General features: G+C 36.5%; 1 protein-coding gene across 1 annotated transcript in view; it reads right to left on the bottom strand.

Annotated features, from left to right (window-relative positions):
* Positions 1-22,678, bottom strand: part of OTOGL (otogelin-like) — a 145,021-nt gene that overhangs the window by 68,859 nt on the left and 53,484 nt on the right. Inside the window, exons 23-27 of the mRNA XM_014531634.1 lie at positions 21,488-21,650; positions 18,570-18,677; positions 17,680-17,818; positions 7,662-7,796; positions 1,320-1,469 (exon numbers count right to left, since the gene is read on the bottom strand). Of these exons, the coding sequence (XP_014387120.1) occupies positions 1,320-1,469; positions 7,662-7,796; positions 17,680-17,818; positions 18,570-18,677; positions 21,488-21,650 (695 nt within the window). The remainder of the gene's footprint in view (positions 1-1,319; positions 1,470-7,661; positions 7,797-17,679; positions 17,819-18,569; positions 18,678-21,487; positions 21,651-22,678) is intronic.

Raw genomic sequence — 22,678 nt, 5'->3', positions numbered from 1 at the left:
GGGGGGAGGAGAAAACAAAATGGTTAATTTGTTTCCAGGAAGTAGGGAAAGGAGGATACATGATGAAAAATGGCAGAGGAAAATAGTTAAAGACATATGACCATTATGAAATTATGTCAACTTCATTAAAGAAATGCAAGAAACCAGCAAACACCAAGGAATAGATTTGGGGGCTTTCTCTCACTTAAGAAAAAAAAATGACTTCAATGTACAATCATATCTTAAATTTACAACATATTGAAATATTTTTAAATATGTATATTTTTTATAGTTTTATGAGGATATGTTGTTACCATTTTTTCCGTATTTACCACAAATTATATCCATGTCTCAATTTCAATTTCAGATAATCTGAATTCTTATAAATACATCAATATGTCAAAAAACAATATATAAATTTAAACTACTTAAATAAAATTTTAAATATTTAAAATAATAAACATTTAATAATGTTTAATAAAATATGTAATAGAAGACAATGTTTAAAACAACTTAAATATAATTACCAAAATGGTAAGCATCCAAGATTGAATAGTAAATCATGAATGGATAAAACAAACAGGTACATCTATACAACAGAATACTACTCAGTAGACTAAAGGAACAAACTATTAATTCATTCAACAATATAAATGAATCTTAAATGTATTTTGTCAAATCAAAGAAGCCAGACCCAAAAGATTACAGATTGCATTATTTCATTTATATTACATTATATCCAGAAAAAGCAAAACTCTAGGAATGGAAAATAGATCAGTGGTGGCCAAAGCTTAGGGAATAGAGGTAGGAGTTGGCAGTAAAGAGCCAACCTGGGAGAAATTTTGGAGTTGATGGATTTGCTTTATATAAGACTGTGGTGGTAGATACATAACCCCAGTTGTTTGTTAAAATCTGTACGATTGTAAATCATAAGAGTAGTTTTTTTTTTACTTTTTAAAAATAATTTAACTATATATAAATTTAAAAATAGATCCAGAATATGGAGGGAAAGATGGAGTGCAGATTGTAACTAATGAATCAAACTGTATTACAAACATATCACAAAACCATGCTGAAGGGGGTGGGAAGAAAGAAGCTGACCTAAGTAGTTTTGGAAAACTGGATACTGTAAGGTTAAAGACAAAAAGAACTGTATACAACAATATACTTTAGTTGGTAAAGTGGTTCTTCACTGAAATATGAGTTAGTAATTCTAAAAATATAACCCATTTCTTTAAAAAAATACATTAATCATTTTATTTCCACAAAACATTAAAAGGTGCATATAATTTCATATTTTGCATCTCATTTGGATTTACCTACCAAGTAGGTTGACCTACCTTCCACTGCGGTCCAATTTTGATATGAATGGTTGTCTTTTTATCCCAAAGAATAGTGATATCTTTGTCTGGAAAGTATACCACCATGTAGTAACCTGCCTTCCAAAGCTGGTATGTAGGTTCATTTTCCAGAAAAAAACCTGATCGTTTCTTTAGAAATAATAATAATGATTTTAAAAAAGTAAATTCATTGTTCTCAAAATGTAAACATTAAATTACTATTTACTAATAAGTATCTATATACTAGTATTTTTGCTCATCCCTTCTTTCTGAATTCTATAGTAAAAGACAAAACAAATGCATAAAATAGGAAACACATAAAATTGGTTATGAGACACAAACTGCTGAATGGGTTCAACATGGATAAATGAGCCAAAAGGAAAAGGTATTTCAGTTATAGAAAAAAGCATGACCAAGAGCATGGACATAGAATAAATTAAGACAATATACCAACTGACTCAGAAATTCTATATTGACGATGAATAAATATGACTGAGTGCTAAAAGTATATTACTTTACCTACAAACATACATAATTGGAAAATAAAAGCATAAAGTGTGTGTATGTATATGTACACACACACACAAATATGAAAGAGTGAGAAAGAGAAAATGGGGACTGAGGAAGGCTTCTTGCAAGGGGTGGATTACGAACTGATCTGCAAGAGGCCATACATAGAAATTACAGAGGGCCAGAAATGAGAATGCAGAAAGAAATTATTCCAAGCCAAAGAAATCACCTGAATAGGGACTTAGAGGCAGGGAAGTTCAAGATTTGGTCAGGACTAAGGAGAGCACCAAAGGATAGAGCATGGATTCTGGGACAAGTGTAACCTGAGACCCTTTGCAGCCTCATTTCCCATAGGACAAGGGCTGTTATTCCATGGACAAATTGTACTGAATAGAGGCTTTTGAAGAGGAAAGTGACAGATCATATTTGCATATTAAAAGAAAATAAGTTTTATGTTAGGAAGGATAACAGTAGGAAGAACCTAGAGATGGAACACATTGGGAAAATTTAGTGCCCTTAGCCTCTGCAGAGGTTCTCAACCTGTGGGTCGCGAACAATGAAAATACATCCTGCATATCAGATATTTACATTACAATTCATAACAGTAGCAAAATTAGAGTTATGAAGTAGCAATGAAAATAATTTTATGGTTGGGGGTCACTGCAACATGAGGAACTGTATTAAAGGGTCGCGGCATTAGGAAGGTTGAGAACCACTGCAAGTCTAGTGAGAATATACAGTGATCTTTATGAACAGGGTCTATTCCCTATAAAAGATTACATTGAATCTGACACTGAAAATAACTCATCTAATAATTTCAAAATTACATTGTTACATCAAATTAAGTAAGACAAATATTTCCAGAGCAAAATAAAAATTATGAAGGAGATATGCAATCTTTTGGTTATTTATTATTCTCACCCCCAAGTAATAACAAAAGCATACTTTAGAAATACTACACCATGGTAAACACTTATAAATATTCCATAGGACAGATTAAATAAACTTAATCATATCCATAAGAGTTTTCAGTCTCTTAGATGAAACTCATACTTATAAGTGTTCAGTGTATTGGATATAACAGTAGATACTGTGTAACCTACATATTGTTAATGGATTTTACCTAACCTCATTTCTTTCTACTCCCAAGTGCCAAGCTGAAGTTAGGGGCAAGGCCCTGGGTGGCTCTGAGGGTCTGAACTCAACCTGGGAGTATCCTTGTGCCCAAGTGAGAAAGGCATCTATATATACATCTATATATATAAAAGCCTAAGTGACCAAACAACCGAATGACCGTTTGACTGGACGCTATGATGCACACTGACCACCAGGGGGCAGACGCTCAATGCAGGAGCTACCCGCTGGTGGTCAGTGCACTCCCACAGTGGGAGCGCCACTCAGCTGATCGATGGATGCCAGATACTGGGCTCATGGCTGGCAAGTGCAGCTATGGAGGCACAAGCCTCTCTCCATGGCAGCGCTACCTAGTGGTGGTGGCAGGCACAGCGGGGCCAGGATGAGTGGGTTGACACAGCGCCTAGCTTGGGCTCAGGCTCCTCCCAGGCCACCTGCCGCTTCGCACACTACTACACCCCTTGGGGGATCCCAGATTGCGAGAGGGCTCAGGCCAAGCTGAGGGACCCCACCAATGCACGAATCCATGCACCAGGCCTCTTGATGAATAATAGAGGGGAAAAATACCATGATAGGTCAAGGGAAAACTACAAGAGAAAGGAAAACATGTTCCTGTTTTGACAATGGGCCCGCATTTTCATTTTTCATTAGGCTCATAAAATGTGTAGCCTGCCCTGGCCCCCAGTCAATCTCTGCCATAAACCTATTTCTATTGTTTTGATTACACTTTTCAGTACCTTTCTGCTACTGATTTGTTTGCAGTTTTAGTATCTGTCTTCCCCTCAGTTGATTGTCAGCTCCTTGAAAAATGTACTTTGTCAACTCATGGCAGTATCTTCAGGTTCTAGATCAAGCCCTGATTCATTAATTTTTAGCACCTTCCTGTATTGGCCTGTTCATGGCTCTCACCTTCCAGCCTGATCAGCAACAAGTAAAGCATCTAATGTGGCTTATGGCTCCATTTCAATCATGAGATACGCTTCTGAAAATTTTCCTATTAAAGTTCCTTGACTGACTGACATATCATTAGAACATAAAATGAATTTTTGGATAAGGCAACTTATTAGACTTCCTTCAGGTTGGTTCTGCATTAATTATCCTGATGTAAAAGTACATCTTCTCTATTTGCCTGCAGGACAGTTTTTATTAGACAGGACAGGTTACTACCACACAACAATCGTCTCTGATCAAAAGGAGATGCATATTCCTTTTGTTTCAGATTAGAAAGGAAGAATGCTTCTCAGAGAGCATGGTATTATGAATTGCCCAAAATAGAGAACTCCACTTTAGGTGAGAATCACAGCACTTTACACTAACTCTAGTGATGTTATAAATGTAAAGAATTAACCCTGGCTGGTGTGGCTCACTTGGTTGAAGCATTGTCCTGTATGCCAAAAGGTGGTAGGTTCCATCCTCGGTCAGGGAAAGTATGAGAAGCAACTGATTGATGTTTCTCTCTCCCACTCTCTCTCTTTCTTGCTCTCTCTAAGGTCAATTAGAAAGTAAAAATAAATATAAAATGAATGTGAAGAATTACAACTTTTAAACTACAGGTTAAATTTATAAAAAGTTTATATCTTACATCTATAATAATAAAAGGGTAATATGCTAATTAGACCGGACGTCCTTCTGGACGTCATTCCAGACAAAGCTGGAGCTGGAGGGAAGCCAGCCTGGGTCCTGGGTGCCTGCAGGTGTCCAGAGGGAAGTCAGCCTGTGACCCGGGTGCCAGAGGGAAGCTGGTGCCGGCAGCCAGAAGGAAGGCCTACTCTTGCATGAATTTCGTGCATCAGGCCTCTAGTTTTTAATAAAAGTAGAAATGAGCATTTATTGGGGAATAAAAAGAGGTTTATTTTCTTTGGCTAGATGAGCAATTCATTTGCCTTAAAGTAAATGGTACTTATTTTCACTTTTGATGTTCGAGAACAATATTAGTGGGGGATTTTTTATGGTCAAATTATCTTTATGACCTTTCCTCATCACCTGCCTATGGGTGAAAATTGGATTTGAAAATTACACAGAGCTGTAATTACCACTTCAAAAATGTGTTAAACTGTCTTTATAAAAGCATTATTTTCTCTTAAGGTTTCTTTTTTTTTTTTAAACACATCCTTGTTCTTAGAGAGAACCTTCATCTATAAATGAATATCTAGTTGATGGTTATAGCAAACTGTAGTAATTACTACAAAAGGATGTCAACATGATTATAGAAACTCTGTTTTGTCCAAAGCTTGAGAGCTGCCTGGCTGGTCTCAATGTCTCAATGTTTCTGACTGAGATGTAAGCTATGTTCTAGGGGAGGGGTGGGGAACCTTTTTCTGCCAAGGGCCATTTAGATATTTATAACATCATTCATGGGCCATACAAAATTATCACTTAGAAATTAACCTGCTATATTTGGTCAAATATTTAAATAACTCACCCCTAATGCCTTAGCAGAGTCAGACCGAATGATTTTGAGGGCCTTATATGGTCCACAAGCCAGATGTTCCCCATCCCTGTTCTAGGGCACTGGTTCTCAAACTTAGGTATGCAAAACAATTTGGGGCACCATTAAAAATAGATTTTCATTCTCAACCTCAACCATTCTCATTACCAAGGTGAACCCAGGAACCCCCTTTTCTAATAAACTAGAGGCCCAGTGAACAGATTGGTGTACCAGTGGGGTCCCTCAGCCTGGCCTGTGCCCTCTCGCAATCCGGGACCCCTCAGGGGATGTCAGAGGCCCGGTGCACAAATTTGGCCCGATCCCCACAGGCCAGGACGAAGGACCCCACCAGTGCATGAATCCATGCACCGGGCCTCTAGTATGCATGTAAGATCTTTGGTTAATCTCTTCCCGCCCTCCCCCCTCCCTGCTTCCCTCTGAGATTCATTAGTCTGCTCCATGGTTTCATGCCTGTGCATTGAGCGTCTGCCCCCTGGTGGTCATTATGTGTCATAGCTGCCGGTCAAACAGTCGAACAGTCGTTCAGTAGCTTAGGCTTTTATATATATAGATATTTTAGATGCAGAAATTTTGTAGGCCAAACTTTGAGAAACACTGTTCTAAAATCTCAGAGGATACTTTTTAAGGTCCATATGTCCAATCATGTCATTTCTCTACTCCAAAATTTCTTACTTATAAAATAAGTTCAAATGTCTTACACCATTCGAGACCTTCCATGATCTGGAACCAGCCTCTTTGTCTACTGCCCCTGTCCTCATGGCCCCTGCATTAAAGTCAATCTGGATACTTCTCCCTGAGTCCCTTTGCCATACCCTCCCTCCAGTGTCCCCAAACACTTCAACTAAACGTAACCACTTGGAGTTCTTTAAACATGCCATTTTATCCTTCAACTCTGGTTCTTTCTTCTATATTGATTGCCTTCCTACTCTCTCTCTTTACCTGGCTAATACCTGCTCATCCTTTAAGACGCAGTTCAAATCATTACATCCAGAACATGTCTCTGAGTCTTCAAAAATAAAGGAGGATAAAGAAGAGGAGAGGAGCCATTTCTTGAAATTCATTATTTAGTTTAATCTTCACATGAACTTAAGAAGTAGAATCACCCCAAATTTACAAATGGAAGAGCTACAGTTTGCCCAGAGTGACACAGCTAGCAGGTGATAGAGTAGGGATTCCAAGTTGAGTACTGACTAACTTCAGAGTCTATGCTCTTAACACCTACCCTAAACACCCGAGGTTGGTTTAGGTCTTTTTCCCAGGGGTTCCCATACTATCCTGTACATATTCATGCCATGCATAACACATCACACTACACATCCTTACTTAGTTGAATATATTCCTCACCTAAGAAAATATCCTTAACAGTGAAAGCATAGTGACTTTTCACTGTTTCAATCTCAATAATTAACACAGATTTTGATATATAGTAGACATAAGCATGAATGAATGAATGAATGAAATGTATTCATTCTTTCAAACTGGGCAGGCTCCAGAATGCAAGAATGAACAGGGTGACAGTGGTTCCAGTTCTCACATAACTCATAGACAAATAGAGAAGACAGACAACTACACTCCTAATTTCACTAAAGTAGGATACATGAAGAGGAGATCCTGAAAGAGACAAAATGAGACCTGTCACATAAGAATAAGTTAATGGAAAGGTTGAAGGTTGTTCCAGGTATGAGCAATGATAGTTAGGAAGAAACAGAAGTGAGAGAAGCACACAGAGCCCTTGGAGAACTGATAAAAGCCCCACCTTCTGGAACCTGGGCCAGAAGCAGAAAGTGATGAGAAGTAGGTAAGGAGAGGTGGCAGTGGTCAGATAGGTTATGGGTGAAAATTGGATTTGTAAGGAAATGGAAGTCACTTAAAGTTTTGAAGCACTGGAGTGACAGATTAGATTTCCATTTTAGGAAAACCACCCTGACTGCAGTGTGGCAGGATCGATTAGAGGCCATCGGGAGTTTAGTGGGGAACATGTTGAAGTACTCTAGGTATAGGTGACTGTTGCTAAGCCAGAGTGATAACCATGGGAATGAAGAAAAGATAAAAGAATTAGAATATGGGGAATTAGAGTGTAACCAAAAGAGACAAAGTCAAGTATGACTTACTGTAGCCACATAAAAATAGCCAAGAAAATTCAAAATCTAGTAACCATTTACAGGGAAAAAGTAGCCTAATTGTTTATATTTTATTTTCAGTATCCTTAGTACAAGTTGTAATGATCCTAAAAGAAATAATTCACTAACCTCTTTGTCAGGAGTATCATTCAGGTAAATTTCAGTGTCCCCAACTGAAATCAAAACACTTTTAGAACATACAATATCGTTGTCAAAGCATTTCTTGTTCTGGGCAATGACAGATATATCTGCTTCATCTTCACTCTGCAATGTCAATAATATTATATTAATACAATTGTATATTATACATCATTTTTTGCTATTTTCATTAACAAATCTTAAAGACCAAGATGTAGTGTGGTATGTGTTGAAACTGAAATACAACTTACCTCTAAAATAAAGTTCATTTTGATCTAATAATATGAAAAATATACCAAGATAGCTTAATGTTTAAACATTTATCTCTAATATCTTCTGTTAATTTTTTTCTAGCAAAGCTTTTTCCATCTTATAATAATATTAACTCAAATGTATTAACCACTTCATTTCCAATAAATAAGCCAAAACACATGTTATTTAGGGGAATTTTTACAAAAATTCATTTTAGGCAACACTTTTGTCTTATCTTTAGGAATTTTCTGACTAAATAATTATATGCCTACAAGTGAACCCTGAAATAGATACAAAATCTTGGAACACGTTAGTAAATAAGATAATGCATATCATTTGAGGGATTCCTTTGAGCTTTATATATGTTATCTCACTTAATTTTATGGTACTTTTTGAATTAAGTATTATCTCCATTTTACAGATTAGGAAACAGAGGTTAAGAAGGATTAACTGATTGTCCAAGGTTAATAAGCTAAATAAAGGCAGAGACAGAGTTTTAATTTTTTTAATTGATTTTGAGAGAGAGAGAAAAAAACATCTATTAGCTGCCTCCTATATGCACCCTGACTGGGGATTGAACCCACAACCTAGGTATGTGCCCTGACCTGGAATCAAACCCACAACCGTTTGGTGTACAGGATGATGCTCCAACCAACTGAGCCACACCAGCCAGGGTTCTAATTTTTTTATGCAACTTGTAGAGAAATTAGCAAGAGTCTAATAGTGGTTAAAGAGAAAAGAGAAAAGTAGGTGATAGGAAATCCTTAGTTTGAGAGTATTTAGCCCCAGACACTCTAAATTTAACCCCCTTACCTCTCGTTCCCAAGATTATGTGATTTTCCCCCCCTTCCCCCCCCCCTTTTTTTTTTTTTTTTTTTGGCCACTTCCCACTACATCCACTAAGAACATGCCCTCTAGAATCAGGGTTTTAATTTTGTATCTCAGTTTCATGGATGCTCCTATAGTTTTACAGACCCTGAAAACTCTGCAAAATGTTGTTTTTAAATATCTATATTTTTCTAGGAAGAAAACCCATGGTTTCAATCAAATTTTTGAAGTGGTCCTTATCCCTCAAAAGTTAAAAGCCACACTGCTCTAACTTAAGGACACTGGAAATTTCATCAGAAAAAAAAAAGTGATATTTCTCTGGACTCAATATCCACTTTTCAAGGACTCACACACATGAATCCTTGTCATATTTAGACATTTGGGTCAGTGTTTATTTTCAAAGTGAGAAAAGTCTTTAAATGTTTGGAAATCACATAGGTCTTGATGCAAATTCTTCACACTTAGTTTTTCATATCGCCAGCAATACGAACATTAGCTTAATATATCTCTCGGTTTTTCTAAATTCTTCCTGTCTCACTAGTAATTACTGTAGCATTGTGCCTAGAGGACAGGCTTTCAATCAATGTTGCTGACAGAGTAACTGATATTTCCCTCTCTGCCCCATTTTTCCTTCCTTCTTAGCACTAAGAGCTCTCGATTCCTAGTAATCCTTTTGCAAAGCATTGCCTAAATTTTGAAAAGGGGAATAAAATGATAATGGCGTTGTATTACTAAAAAAAAATAATGCCACACTTTTTTGCCTTTATGAACAATTTTCAAAGAACAAAAATAATATGTAATTTAGGGTTTGGTTTTGTTCTTCTTCTTGGGACGACTTAGATAAAGGATGTGAAAAGCTGGCTGAAAGGCTTTCTATGGCCATCACATTTCTATTACTAATAATTAAAGTGACTCAATGTTCGCTGTGCTTTTGTTATTAACTCAAAAAAGCCAAGAAGCATTCTGTATTGTATGGTCTTGTAATAGCATGTTATGTTGACAGTAACTTGAAATAATATCACTTCCTAAGAATCACATTTCTCCAATTTCCATTTCTCATGTATTTCAAGTTACATTCGGTTTGAAGATAATGCTGCAGAGTTGCTAAGCAACATAGTGAGTGTGATTACAAAGCTAGAGGGGAAAAAAGTCAACATCAATGTGCCACATGGATTCCTCAAACTCTTTATGCTCAGGTACTGAAAACATAGAGAATATTCTTCCAAGTGATTCCAAAACATAAAATGTCAGCACTTCTCAAGATAGTATATTAGTTTACTTGACATCTCAGTCTTAACCTTTTAAGAGTAACTACCCCATACCCTGGGCGTCGTACCTGGGCTGCGGGCTCCATCACCGGTGGGGGGTATGCAGGAGGCAGCTTATCGATGCCTTGTTCTTGCATCGATCTTACTCTCTCTCTAAAAATCAGTAAAAATATATATTTTTAATAAAGAGTACCCCACACAAAGTCTCTGTTGATACAGTAGCCACAGGCAGCCATGTTTATGTTCCACAGCTGCTTGGACCCAAAGCAATACATTCACTCATGGGTCAATGGACTTTAATGCTGACAAGAAAAAACACAACCCTATCCAACTAGATTATCTCTCCCATTTCAACAAGAAAATAGTGACTTAGAAAATTTTTGTATAGTAAGATCTGAGGGTGAATAGACTTAGAGAGAATAAAGGTGGAGTGGGAGCTGAACAGGTGAGAGCAAGCTTAGGACATGAAGGAAACAAAACAGTGATTGAACTGAAGCAAAGATGGAGACAAGCCCTAGCCGGTTTGGCTCAGTGGATAGAGCGTCAGCCTGCGACTGAAGGGTCCCAGGTTCGATTCTGGTCAAGGGCACATGTCCAGGTGGCAGGCTCAATCCCCAGTAGGGGGCGTGCACGATGCAGCCGGTTAATGATTCTCTCTCATCATTGATGTTTCTATCTCTCTCTCCCTCGCCCTTCCTCTCTCTGAAATCAATAACAATATTTTTTTAAAAAAAAGATAGAAACAAAATATAGAAGAGTTACACAAGCAAGCCTGAGTAAGCGGAAGCAGAGCCTTCACAGAGAGATGGTCCAAGCTGCAGCAATGACATCAGCGCACCCGTGAATCCCGGCTGCGGGGGGGCATAACCACCCTGCAGGTGTCTCCTTTGTGAGGCACACGGCCCTGTTCAAGGATGTTATTTCCCTCTGGGTTTTACACCCAAATCACCACAGCACCCACTCCCTATTGTTTGTTTCCTGAAATAGCAAACTCTTAGCTAAATGTCACTTCCAAGAAATACCACCCTCAGGTGCTTTCACTGCAAAGGAAATCTACTTGAAAATCATTGATAAAGAAGTGTTATAATTGGGTGAAATACACCAGTACTAAGCCTCCTGCTTCCATGAAACTTCGCTGTTAACTGATTCTCTAGTCAAAATCAGTTATATCTCCACAACAGAGCTTTCATTTGGCCCAGCCTTCTTGTTTCTTGTTTAATAATGACTCCCCAAATGTAAAACAATAGAGGGTAAGGCTAATGTCTACATAATTGTACCCTTAACGGCACCTAGCATAAAGGCATAGAGTGTAGACTTAAATATGTAATTATTATAAAAAGTTAAATAAATTACTAGAAAACTTATGCTAAATTACTACTGAAATGTTTTAGGAAGTCTTGATACATGGAGTCTATTATCAAAGTATGTAGATTACTACAATGCAAAGTAAATACTGAACCTTAATATCAAATACTAATAATGGAGATGAATCTTATAAATAAAAGATCACAACTATCTTGCCTGAAACTTCCAATAAGGATATAATATTTAAGAGTTAGCTTATATGAACACAGTAGAAAATTATTTAAACACTGATTTCCTGAAAGGGCACTTAAAGAATTAATTCAATAAACTCCAAGATTTTCATCTTCTTATTCAAATAGATTTTTAAAATATGCAAAAGCCTTCTACAAAATAGTGTTCATATAATTCTAAAAATTAAATAAAATTTAAGATCCACTTCCATTTCAGCTTTGGAAACATTAATGTATCAGAATTGGAGGGTAGTATATTTTAGATTGTATCATTTAATTTACTTTTTAAAATTTCTGATTTTCCTGATATAAAAATGCTTAGAAAACTATAAAGAACTGATTTGGGTTGAAAATATCTACTGTTATATAGACAATCACTAAAGGCCCAAGTTATTGTCTGCCTTTGATCCCTTTGTCGTCACATGTTGCCATGCAAACAATATAAGTAAAAACTGCACTGTGAAAGGTGGTCATTGAGAGGATTTGATGAGTTTATCCAAGCGCTGAATCCAGACAATTAGAGTCTCCTTAACCCTCCCTGTCTTTGGAATGTAAGATCTGCCCACCATTCCCACAGTGGGAGCCATTTTCAAGGACACAGCCTTGAGAGATCAATGTGCTGTGGAGACCTTTGATGGTATAAGTGACTGAAGTCAAGTAAGGCCTCTCCATAAACTTACTATTAAGATTCTGACAGGAAAGTGTGGAGAGCTACTTGTCTCACTGCTGCCCAAAGCAGGCCTCATATGCAAGCTCCATTGCTCACTAAAACTGCCTCCTACCCATCTGGAGTAGTCTGCCTCTTTCTTCGGTCTCTCCTGGCCCTCTGTGTACAGGGGCCAGTTTTAGATTTCAGCTGGGAAACTCCCAAATTTGCAAACAAACATACACCTGGAAGACAAACCACTTTAAGAATCATTTCAGGAACAGAGAAGATAAACATTAAACAAAGTTTTGTTGGATTTGCATTTAAGTTATTGTTGACTTTTACAGTTGCATTTTTTATGAGTTTTGTGATTAGGTGAATAATAACTCTCCCCCACCAGCCTAAGATTCACAGTAGGAAAGACCCATATCTTTTTTTTTGCTGATCATTGTACATCCACTTCTCATTATAGAGTCTGACACATATAAATCACGTAAGATATATTGATGTGAAAATGATGCAAAGGATTTGAGAGCAATGAAATTAGGAGGGTTTTCAGAGGCTTAACGAAAGCACTGACCTTTTGAGATACCACCTGAAGAGAATGTTGAAAAACCTAATCTAGAACAAATGATAAGAAAAACCCTAGCAGTGATGGGGTTTGCCACAGACTAAAGGAAGTAGACGTTGGCTCTGAATTTAGGAGTTGAATATTATATTTCTCAATTTTGTTGAAGATCATCAGTGCTCTCTCTTGAGATTTTAGCACACCTCAAGGTACTGTTTGGTTTCACATCTCTTTTTTTCTCTTAAACAAGTCTTAACTCAGGAAGCACAATTACAACCCTTTTTCCTAAATTAGAAAACTTAGGAAAACACACTTTAAAATAATGCGCTATATTTCCTATGCAATATATTTATAGTAAAGGGTAAACAGCCTCCAAAATGAATAAAGTATCAGAGAACCTAATTATTTTTTTTAAGGATTAACAGGCACCAACCAGGATATGATAAGCACTTATTCAGTACCTAGAACTAGGTTACATTTAAAACTGGAGAGTTGTGAGATTTTTTAAAAAATTACTTAATATCTCTTTAAATGTGAGGGTAAAATAACATTATACTTATAAAATAAAGTTGGAAAAGTATTAATTCTTTTTAAATTTAAATATGTTTTTATTGATTTCAGAGAGAGGAAGAGAAAGGGAAAGGGAGATAGAAACATTGATCATGAGAGAGAATCATGGATCGGCTGCCTCCTGCACATCCCCTACTGCGGATTGAGCCCACAACCCTGGCCTATACCCTGACTGGGAATCAAACCATGACCTCCTGGTTCATGGGTCAATGATCAATCACTGAGCCACACCAGCCGGGATGAGAAAGTATTAATTTTTAAAAGTCCAACTGTCCTCAGGGTCCAAAGAAATAAATGATAAGTGTTACCAGATAAATATGTATTACAAATAACAAAGATAAAGCCTGGAACCTGTAATCATGACAAGGAGGAAAGAGAGCTGCTTGATAAGAAATAATTAAATCTGCTACTCACAGAAATGACTCTTGCCACTGAAAAAGCATAAGAGGAAAGGAAAAGAAAGGGAAAGGCACGGGCATGTTCCTGGGAGAAAGATCACAGTGAATCCCCCATCCAAAGGATTGGAGTTGGTGTTTTTCTTTTTTTTTTCTTTTTTAATTAAATCTTTATTGTTAAAAGTATTACATAAGTCCCCTTTTCCCACCATTGACCTCTTCTAGTCCACCTCTGCCTCCCACCCCGGCCTTAACCACACTATTGTCTGTGTCCATGGGTTATGCATAATATAATAAATAATTCACTCGTATAATTCTAATTAATTATTAATTGTAAGTTTTTTATTACCAAATTAAATTAAAAGTTAAGTTCTGAAGTCTGTTGTTTGTAATCATACTGTCTTTTTTTTACTTATTTTTATTTTTTATTTCTTTTCATACTTTCTTTCTTAAAGAATGTTATTTTAAAAAAAGAAAAGAACACTTCTGCTTGACAAGCAGAAAGGCACATATAATTCTAGAACCTGAAAATATAGTTTTAATATTTTTCATATCTTAATCTTACTGCATGAACCCTAAATTTACTACATAAATTTTAATTCAGAAATTAAAGATTCAAATTTCATTGTTTATTGAAAGATTAGAAGAATATTTCTTGTGACATATCTTCTCACATACAGGGTCAAACCTTATTAAAATTTGAAGTTGAACATGATGTATTTATTTTAAAATTTATTTTAATAGAAGAATATAATGGCAAGTTAAAATGATGATAGGAAGTCACGTTTCTAAAGCCTAAAAAGTCAAACCTTAGTATATCTTGCCTGCTAAATGGAATGGTACTGTGACATTACAGCATTAATAAAAAGAGACTTTGGCCCTAACTGGTTTGGGTCAGTGGATAGAGCATCGGCCTGCGGACTGAAGGGTCCCAGGTTCAATTCCGGTCAAGGGCATGTACCTTGGTTGTGGGCATATCCCCAGTAGGGGGTGTGCAGGAGGCAGCTGATCGATGTTTCTCTCTCAACGATGTTTCTAACTCTCTATTCCTTTCCCTTCCTCTCTGTAAAAATCAATAAAAAATACTTTAAAAAATTAAAAAATAAAAAGAGACTGCTATAATCAGGTAGCATCAAACATAAAGATATACTTTCATTGTTCTAGGAATCAGAGTTGAGACAAGTATTTTACTTAAAGGACTTTATGAACAATCACTATTTGAAAATACAGTGGTAAATACTACGATTATTGTGAAGGCAAATGAGGGATTAAGAAAAAGCCAGGCAGACCATACAGATCAAATAAGGAGTTATTAAGAGTTCACCAAACACCCAGCATTTTGCTAAGTTACTTGGGGAGAAAAAAATAAATGCAAGGTATGGTCCCTGTCTTCAAAACTGTAGAATTTTCTTAGAAAAATCTGTTCAAATGTAGAGTATATAGATTAGGCATGTCTTTGTTAGCATTAAATAGGCCATAAAATTTGTTAACTAAATGAAATGATAATGAATAAGCATGGATCATTGTCACAAAATGAAAAATGTTAGCAAACACGGTGATATGTGAATACAGTTTTAAATAGTTTTAGTAAATATTTTAAAACAAATTTTTCTGTATACAAATGAAAATAAAGTTTGGCAAAATTTTTGTTTTACTACTTACAATGATATTTTTTAAAAAGCACCTTTAACTACCATTAATGAAATGTCCAATGGAAACATGTTGTTTCACATGATATTGTTAATAATACTTCCTTTTTCCTAGATGTGACTTAAATGTTAGTATTCAGAATAAGAAGAAAATTTCAAAAGTAATTAAAATCTGTTTCTTCAAGAAGAAAGTGTTCTACAGCCTTGCTACTCAAAGAGTAGACCTTGGACATGGGACATTGTGGTAGCTTGCTAAAAATTGCAAGATCCAAGATCCTGCTCCAAACCCATGGACTCAGGATCTGTATTTTACAAAATCTTCAGATGATGTGCATGAATACTAAAGTTTAAAAGCACTGCTCTACATAATTCATGTTGAAGGCATGTATATCCATTTATAGCAAATATTAGATTACTAATTAAGTGTAAGCTTGTGGTTTCTCCCTCTAGTAGAGACTTAAAAAATTGAACAGATAATTATTTAGCTTTTACAATGCCACCACAATTGTGTTCGCTCCTATGGAGAACCCAAAAGAAGTGTAATATAGCCCTGGCTAATGTGTTTCAGTTGGTTGGAGTGTCATCCCGTGCACCAGAAGGTCAGGGATTTGATTCCTGGTTATGGCACATACCTAGGTCCCCAGAATGGAAAAAAAATGTTATTGTGGGGTTGAAATTGATTCACAAAGCCAGCCTGGAAGTTGAGGGTTAGAGTTGTACATGTTGATTTGGAACTCTTCAACCTATAGGGGTGGTTAAGATTGTGGGTGAACACATCAAGCATTAGGAGAAAGGGACAGATTGCCAAAAAAAGGCATCCAGTTCAGTCAACATTCATTGAACAACTATGTTCCCCAACAGTGGTCTGTGTTGGTGAATCAATGACTAAGACTTGGTTCTTGCCCTGAAGGATCCAAGTCAGTCACCTAGGGTCAGGGCTTATGCAAGAAGAAAAGGAAACAAAGACACAAAGAAGAAACCAGAAGAGACATTAAAGGGCTCAAACTGCATAATATCCAGAAGGTCAAAGGAGGAAGACACTTAAAAGAATGTCAGAGGCACCTAAATATCCAGGGAAATGAGGGTTTGCTACAAAATGAGTCTGACTGACTTTGAGAAAGTGGTATCCGTTTATGTATTTAAATTTCTAAATTGTTATCTACATCCCCAAGCTTCTCCTCTTACAACCTAAATTGCAGGGGATGATAAAATTCAAATGTAGAATTGTTCACTAAGAGGACAAACACTTATTGATATATATGCATCATGGTGTCTTCCTTATGCTCCAAAAACAATCAAAACAACACAAAACTCCTTTAGGCAAGTTGTCATCATCTATAATTATCTGACTGCCAAATCCATTCCCAGGGATTAACTCTTTAAGAAACATAAAATTGTTCACAAAGGAAGCCAAGAATTTTACCAAAAGGGAAATTCAGTGGCTTAAAACATAAGCAGGAGCTTTGTTCAAGTTTGGAAGGCTATAGATTTTAGTTTGTTTCCTTATTTAATTGAATTAATACAAAATGGGAATGTGTCTACATTCTCGACATATGCTTAAAGAACAGTATCACACACAAACCTCTAATAACAGGAAAGTCGGGGGGGGGAAACATGCATTCAAAATAATCACAGGTAATTCTGCTGGAGGAAATCTGTTATTTTGTTTATTTTTGTGCAATTTTTTTTCTAAAGCTTAGTTTTTGGATTTAGAAGTTTAATTCTTTGATCAGTGATATCTAAATAAAATTTAGGTATACAGAAAATCCAAATGCATTAAACATATGAGAAATTTGAAGGATTATTTCAGATATACAAAACCTAGGGATTACCAAAATTTATCAAAATAGCATGTCTAGAATTGAGAATAATGCCTTTTGATTGCTGCAACCATAAACAAATCATAGTCCAATACATGATTTAATGTCTTATATTTGTATTCACCCAATTAAGTCAGTAAAAATAAATTAGTTGATATTTATTGTGTAGTAACTATATATCAAGCACTATCTGAAAGTGTTGCATAGTTCAGTTAATCCTAAGAACTACCCCTGGAAATAGGTTCAATTATTATCCTCATCTTACAAATAAGAAAACAGGCACAGAAAGTTTCAGAATTGGCTCATCACTTATAAATAATAAAACTTTAGAATGAGCCAAGGAAATTAGATTGAAATTGCTTAATTTTATAAATTATATTAATGACGTATGGATTTGATATACCATGGCCCAGCATAGTTGTTTTTTTACATTGTCTTTACATAATTGCAAATAAAAGTATAAGTAATTGTGACATACCTTTATCAAAAATACCTGGCAATCACCGATATAGTCATATTCCAGTCCATCAAAAGAATGATAATGCCGATCCCCATATATTGTGCACACTGCTGGACATGGATAGTATGTGCAATTGAACATTCCTCGTCGACAAACACTATTAGAAAATAACAGAAGTACCCATTGTAAGAAACATGGCTCTAATTAATTTTTTCAAGTGGCATAAACATTGGAAGGTTTGCATTCAAGAGCAATCACTGAGCCAATAGCCCTTATAAATATTGCCAATTTGTTCTGATAACATTATTCTGACTAATTAGGCATATATTTACCACTTTGTTTAAATAAAATATCAGACACCACAAGCAATCCCAGAAATTGTGCCTGGGTTACACTGAAAATAGATGGTGGAATGAAAAATTGAACATAGGCATGCTAGTAGTCAAAAGACCACAATGCCATCTTCGATACTTGAGTCTATTTAAATACATTAGGTGTGATTTTGTTCATGGGCTTAGAATTTTTATCTGCATTTTAAGAAAATTATATTTCAATTTTATTTTATAGTTTTCTTTAGGCTTGTTTCCAAAAATAAAACCTTGCATTAAATGTGAACTTCTTTTTGAAATTCTTATCACTTTCTTATAAACTTGAGATATTTTTTCTTATTACATTTTCAAATTGTCATATTTTACACTTTTCTAATGTGTGAAACAAATATACATAAAAATACTGGTATGATTCCCTAGAGATAGTAGCTCTCTATCCATGCATGAATGACTTTACAATCTTATTTACTCAGGCTTGATTTGTTTTTGTTGAAGTCAGTCACCTTAAGTAAATATAAGATGGTCGAAACTAATACAATTGCTTAGGATGTTTTTTGTCAAATAAATGAACCTGATTACCAGGTATAACATGGTGTAGCAATCACTTCTCCTGAGAGGTACTCCCAGTCTTTCCAGATGCACGGACAGCTTTCAGGAACATAACACTTTCCTCGGTGCTCCGCCATTCTTCCAAAAGAAGAGTAAATGCTATGTAGTGTAAGCTACTAATTTCAGTTTTCAAAGAAATCAGTAATCTCGTCATATTCAAAACCATCTCTACGCATTACATCTTCATAGGCATGTTCTAGCTGGCCTATTGAAGGGCTGAACCCAGTCCTTATCTCCCTCCTCTTCTTTCCATACAGTACCTTGCATATCACAGTAGGAAGTAAATCCAGGCAAATGATTGGATGCAGTAATTTTGACCTTTTGTTATCATTTAATATAATAAAAGGGAGACAAAAGCCAAAATTCTTAGGTAAAATGAGTTATTCTGAAAAAAAATTTAAAGAGGTAGTGAGGGCCGCTTTCTTCAATATTTACTGCTTAAGAGAAAGAGTCTGTAGGTATAACAATTTTGATGACATAGTGAATTATAAGATATATAACATTTTTTGTTATGAAACAGAGGAAGGAATCAAGAGCTTCTTTTGTGAGTGGCTTCAAGTGATTATGCTGATGACTGATGAGTTTTTTATAACTAATCAAAACTGCTGTGGTGCAGCCATGAAGTAGATATTATTAAGCCCATTTTTAAAAGAGGAAGTTGACTAAGTGGTTAAGTAACTTGTTCTGACATACTTCAGTTAATAACAAGGAGGACCAGCATTTGAACCCAATTCTATATGATTCTTTTCACTATATTACTTTGCATTTCTTTAATCCACAATGATTTCTAAACTAAGTCCTTTTATAGTCAATGAATCGCTGGCACTCTTAGGAGCCTCATGAAAACAAGTTATAGACTTATTGTCCTAAAATAAGGCAACCAGGGTCACATTGAAGACGATTATTACCAAATCATATTACCATAAACAATTGTGTAATAGAAAGTCCTGAATAGCAAAATTATTTCCAAATCAGTCAGAGGCCTCTTAGTCAATACCAACTATATTTATTCAATAATTTCTTTAAGTTTTTGTAATGAGATTTGACCAGTAAGTATATGAATCATTGTTGAACTGAGAGTCAAAAGTGACAGCAAATAGATACTTTTTAAATAATAGCATCAACCACAAGCATATGAAACAAAATTAGGATGTACCTTTATCTAATCAGCCATGCATCTGTAATAGTCATAATCAAATCAAATAAGTAAGCAGTGATGTAGGCCTCAATTATTTTATCATAATAAAGGTTTTATTTTCCTTGCTCCTTTTACTAAAATGTCTTCCTTATTCAGCTGCTCCATGGCCTGGTTTCTACCTGCCTTTATTTCAGTCTCCACGTGTGTCCTTCTTCTAAAGAGCTTGGTACAGTCCCAAGTTACGGGGCTCTTCAACCTAGTCTAGATAGGGACCATTTAGACAAATGCGACTCTCCTGGGAAGCAGACCACAAAACCTCTCTCTTCTTTGCTCACGGTTTTTAAGAACTGAGCCCAAGGATCCTTTGTGTGAATATGCTCATCGAGGAAGAATGAGTGACCTATTTGCCTTAGGTGGCCCTCCCTCTGAGCACTGCCTCTATTCATTAGGAGAAGAGAAAGGCCAGCGAGGCCATATTGTAAATGCGCCTGCCAGAAAGCGAATAGCCCCCGATTCACAAGTGCTATGCATTCGTGCTACTGAAGGAAATTTACAAAGATAAGAGTAGATTATGCTGCCATAAAATAGTGAACTGTATTTATTGGGTGTACACACACACACACACACACACACGCAGGCACACAAAGGCACACGTCACAATGCCTAATTGAGACTTTCAGGAAATTTGCAGAAAACCACTGAGCCCACATCAGCAGAGCTGGGATTTGTACTCCGGTGTATCTGAGCCAGAGTTCCCACTGCTACCTACTGTCCTATACAGACTCAACACACCATTTTTCTGTAACATCCATTAGATAAAGCAGTTGGCATCACCATTATAACTTAATATCAACAGTAACAGCACCAAAGAATATACAAAAGATATGCACTAAAATGTAGTCAATGAAGAATGGTTCACTATCACTTTCCCAAAATTGCAGTTGAATCAGGGAATAAATGTTAAGTCCATCCTAAAATTAGTTCTCTCATCAATTCACTGTATTACTTTAATGACATTGTGTTATTTTAATATTATGTAAATTAATTAATGCTATATTAATACTTCAGCACTTGAATAATATTGTAATATTGTACACACTCTATTAATTTAACAATATTGTACACCTAACATGTGTGACATTATTTAATCACTAGAGACCCCATGAAATTTGTGCAAGAGTAGGCCTTCCTTCCCCTGGCTGCTGCCACTGGCTTCCTTCCTGCACCCGGGACCTGGGCTTCCCTCACAGAGGGAGGCCCCGCCCACCCGCTGCGGCCTGCTGGTCGGTGGCCTGGGCCTCCCTCTTTGGGGCAATCGTGGAGACCCCCCCCCCTGATTGATCGCCCCACTGGCTGGTGGCATGGGCCTCCCTCTGCAGGCCGATCATGGGGTAATGGCTGGGCCCCGGACCAATCACATGGCACCCACCTTGGCTGGCCTAGTGCCAGTGAGTGTCACAGCGTGGTCCTGGATGGTCATTCTACTGTTCTGCCATTCAGAAGATTTGCATATTATGCTTTTATTATATAAGATATGTTGTATTAATGTGTAATATGTATTATCTCACAGATAACGTATGTGATATGTTACATGAATGTAAAATAACGATTACAATAGACCAACTAGTTAACCACCAGTCAACCAGAACAACAATTTTAGCTATTTTTGTAAATTATGGTTTTAAGTGCTCTTGTGGTTTTTAAAAATTAAATCTTGAATGTTCTGAATTGTCAAGAAAAAGAGGCTTACCCTGGAGCACAAACACAGCCACTTATGCAGGGTGAGGATGGGGCACAAGTGAAGTTCATGGCCAGGTTTGCACATGTAATCTCACAATTTACACCACCAGCTGGCAATTCGGGATCAGGAAACCTGCAGTTGAAATACACTTTTCCCTCGGGGCAGGCATGAACTTCAGGGACAAGGCACAGATAAAACACCCTTAAGTTTGTATTCATTCCATAGGCATATAATCGTATTGAAGTACATTGTATCAAAACACAAGTGACCATAGAATATTTTACCAGTTACTACTACATCATTCTCTTACTCTGTGAAGTTTGGTTGGTGAGTTTACAAACATTCTTTAGCCAGATTCCCTTTATAAACATCTAAATTTCCAAAACATTTTTTTGAGTTTGAAAACCATAGCTTCCTTCCATAATGCGATAACTAAACAACTAGTATATAATATTATGAGGTCAAGAAGCAGGGTATTTTGATTAACCCAAACATATGTCCTCAACTTTTGAGGAATAGCAATTATTATAGTTAAACTTTACAAATCTCTGTGTTAGCAACAAACACATGATGCTTTTAGGTCTTGCTTCATCTCCAAGTCCTTACTGATATGTCCGCACTAAATAGTGGAAGTACAGAAGTGGACATAATTATGGGTAGGCTAGGAACTACAAAATCCTCCAAAAAGCATTTGGGGTCAGAGGGATTAAATAAGGTCCCTTATTGGGGGCCGAAAGGATCACATCTTGTGGATTCCTCTGTAAGAAATCTGGCCTGATGTTCCCTTCTTTAACTCTGAGTCCCCTTGAAGCAAAGGGGGCAAGGCAGGGGTGGCCCAGAAGCTACAGAACATGTGTGTGGTCCATGAACAAAGCCTAGAAGAAGCCCTATGTAGCCTGTATCCTTATAAAGTAAATCCAGGGCATACAATTCAAAGCTAATTTATAGTAATATATACATGACCATGGAAATAAATAACAAAGCAATAGCTCACAGCCTATACTCTTCCTGTCCACTAAAATCAGTGAAATTAGTGTTGTTTATTATTTGTCTAGAATTTCTCCAAGTGATTAAAAATTTGATGCCTTTTGTAAGGTAAAAATAAATAATATAGCATCCCCTAACCCAGTGGTCGGCAAACCGCAGCTTGAGAGCCACATGCGGCTCTTTGGCCCCTTGAGTGTGGCTCTTCCACAAAAT

Source organism: Myotis brandtii, unplaced genomic scaffold (assembly GCF_000412655.1).
Source record: "Myotis brandtii unplaced genomic scaffold, ASM41265v1 scaffold82, whole genome shotgun sequence".
NCBI lineage: Eukaryota > Metazoa > Chordata > Mammalia > Chiroptera > Vespertilionidae > Myotis > Myotis brandtii.
This window is presented reverse-complemented; position numbering and strand designations above follow the sequence as displayed.